The 3,037-nt window shown below is 48.5% G+C and overlaps 1 protein-coding gene across 2 annotated transcripts in view; it reads right to left on the bottom strand.

The window, feature by feature from the left end:
- Positions 1–3,037, bottom strand: part of rnf180b (ring finger protein 180b) — a gene marked incomplete at its 5' end in the record, with an annotated part of 45,216 nt that overhangs the window by 7,851 nt on the left and 34,328 nt on the right. For both annotated transcript variants that reach the window (XM_014028348.1, XM_014028349.1), the window contains 3 exon segments: positions 564–689; positions 1,881–2,414; positions 2,503–2,592. In XM_014028348.1, coding sequence (XP_013883802.1) covers positions 564–689; positions 1,881–2,414; positions 2,503–2,592 — 750 coding nt within the window.

Here is a 3,037-nt window from a genome sequence, read left to right as displayed (position 1 = left end):
TGGTTTATTCTGAATAAACCAAATCAAGAGACTTCGGGCCAATTCAGTGAAGATCTCCCCAGAACTTTCTGGGTTCTTATAACCTTCTGCCACACCTGGATGTGAACAAAGTAGAATCAACCTACAAGTATTCCTTCTATGGTAGAGGAGTTGGTCCTGAGACACACAAACATGTTTACAACACAAAGCTGTTTTAAACAAGTGAGGTAAGGATGAGCACATTTTCTCGTCCTTATAAGGAATTCAAACAACTCCTGACTGAAACACAGGCCTCGTCACAACTCTGTAGGATGACTCCATACACCTGAAAGGTCAAAGGTCATGACCTCCCTAAAAAAACAAGACTTCTGGACCAAAACCAGGTCAAAGGACAGATATTTACCCAGAATGCACTGCAGCAAACAGCTCAAACACAGTGAGCACGGAGGTGGAGGCTGATGGTTCGGGCTGCACTCTGCACTTTGTCTCCAGTTAATAAACGATGTGTTTTAATCTGGAGGTTAATTTATTTGTTTTAAATACAGGAAGCATCAGTTACAGGTTTTAACTGAATGTTTTCTTACCTGGTCCTCCAGAACCTGCAACCATCTTTGTCTCCTCCTCTCCTTCCTCTTCTGACTCTTCAGACGGTTCTTCTCCCTCTTCTTCAGCCTGACGGCAGCTGAGGAGCTCACAGGCTGCGAGGAGTCCTGAGGATCATCAAAACAAGTCAGGCATCAGCGTTAGAGCGACGATTAACGAACAAATTAATGTTCTGATTTAAGAAATCTAACAGGAAGTGAGACGTATCCACTTCCTGTGGAGACGTGCCCACTTCCTGAGGAGACGTGTCCACTTCCTGAGGAGACGTGTCCACTTCCTGTGGAGACGTAACCACTTCCTGTGGAGACGTAACCACTTCCTGAGGAGACGTGTCCACTTCTTGTGGAGACGTGTCCACTTCCTGTGGAGACGTAACCACTTCCTGAGGAGACGTGTCCACTTCCTGAGGAGACGTGTCCACTTCCTGAGGAGACGTGTCCACTTCCTGTGGAGACGTGTCCACTTCTTGTGGAGACGTGTCCACTTCTTGTGGAGACGTGTCCACTTCCTGTGGAGACGTAACCACTTCCTGAGGAGACGTGTCCACTTCCTGAGGAGACGTGTCCACTTCCTGTGGAGACGTAACCACTTCCTGTGGAGACGTAACCACTTCCTGTGGAGACGTGTCCACTTCTTGTGGAGACGTGTCCACTTCTTGTGGAGACGTGTCCACTTCCTGTGGAGACGTGTCCACTTCTTGTGGAGACGTGTCCACTTCCTGAGGAGACGTGTCCACTTGGAGATGTGTCCACTTCCTGAGGAGATGTGTGTCTCCACAGGAAGTGGACATGTCTCCACAGGAGGTGGACACATCCCCTCAGGAAGTGAACACGTCTCCACAGGAAGTGAACACATCTCCACAGGAAGTGGACACGTCTCCACAGGAAGTGGACACGTCTCCTCAGGAAGTGGACACATCTCCTCAGGAAGTGGAGACGTCCACTTCCTGTGGAGACATGTTCACTTCCTGTGGACAAACTTTAGTTTCAAATACTTCAAAATCCTGCAGAACTGCTTTGGTTTCAACCATAAATCTGCTGTTTTTACAAGAATCTGTTTATCTGAAGATAAAAAATGTCCATAAATGTTTCATCTCCAGGAAGTTCTGGGTCTGACCCAGGTCTGTTCTCAGGAAGGATCTGGGTCTGACCCGGGTCTGTTCTCAGGAAGGATCTGGGTCTGACCCGGGTCTGTTCTCAGGAAGGATCTGGGTCTGACCCGGGTCTGTTCTCAGGAAGGATCTGGGTCTGACCCAGGTCTGTTCCTGTCTCCTGATCCATCAGAAAAACTAATCTAACCTGTTCCTGCTGCAGCAGAGTGTCTCCATCACAGCTGAACCTCCGTCTGACAGAAGAACCTAAAACCTCCTCAGGGTCTGATGCTGACTCCATGTCCTCCTGGTCCTGGTCCTGGTCCTGGTCCTGGGACAAAGTGTGAACTCCAGGAACTCCAGGATCAGTCGGAGCTTCTGAGTCAAACGTCTGTCTCTTTGAACCGGACCTGGACCTCAGACGGTCTCTGGGGTCTGCAGAGCTTCCATCAGGATCCAGACTGCAGCGTCTCTGAAGGTCCCAACCATCAGGGGGTCCATCTGAGGACCCCGCCGGACAGCTAAACCCGCTGGGCTCACTCTGACCAGGCGCAGTCTCAGACCTGGTCCTCCTCGGCCGGACGATGGGGACACGGTGGCGCTGGTCCCGATCCAGGCGGCTCTTGTTGAGGTGGACCGGGGCGTCCTGGCCGCAGGGACACTTGCAGCCATTCAGGAAGTTGAAGCCTCCCAGTCGAGCGCCGCAGCTGCAGCAGCTCAGTTTACCAGAGGTCCACTGGGACTGGACCGGAACCAGAAACCAGACAGTTTGACTTCAGCAGGACTTCATGTCAGAAACAGGTGCTCAGGTGTTCAGGTGACACGTTTACCTGCTGAACTGAGGTCAGGATCCAGGCCGGCAGCTGGTCCACGCCCAGATGCCAAACGGTGCAAACATCAGCTGAACTTTCATCTGCAGCCTGAAAACACAAACATTCAGCTGTTTGTTCAGATCCTCCTGAGAAAAACAGGTTTTATTATTTTAACTTGTGTTAATCTGAGACCACTTCCTGTTTAATAAACTTCAGATTTAATAACATTTATTAACAGAACCATCATGTCTGTCCTGTGCAGAAACACTAAATTATTTCTTTACTAAAACCTCTGTAACTTTGCTCCGGTTCATTTTATCAGCATGAATCTTTGTACAGGTGATGTCCACAGGTGGATTTATGGTTTCAAGAGTTTTTAACCTGATTCATTATGGTTTGAAATAGGTTATATACTGTTTAATGAAAACTTTATTCAGACAGGAGGGAAAAAATATGTTCGATCCTTCATATCTGTAAAATCACAGCAGCTGTTTTATTACTGACACTAGGGGTGTAAGAAAATATCGATACACTGAAATATCGCGATATTTCA

Source organism: Austrofundulus limnaeus, unplaced genomic scaffold (genome assembly GCF_001266775.1).
Source record: "Austrofundulus limnaeus strain Quisiro unplaced genomic scaffold, Austrofundulus_limnaeus-1.0 Scaffold750, whole genome shotgun sequence".
NCBI classification, from domain to species: domain Eukaryota; kingdom Metazoa; phylum Chordata; class Actinopteri; order Cyprinodontiformes; family Rivulidae; genus Austrofundulus; species Austrofundulus limnaeus.
Note: the sequence above shows the minus strand (reverse complement) of the source record. Positions and strands in the feature narration are given on the sequence as shown.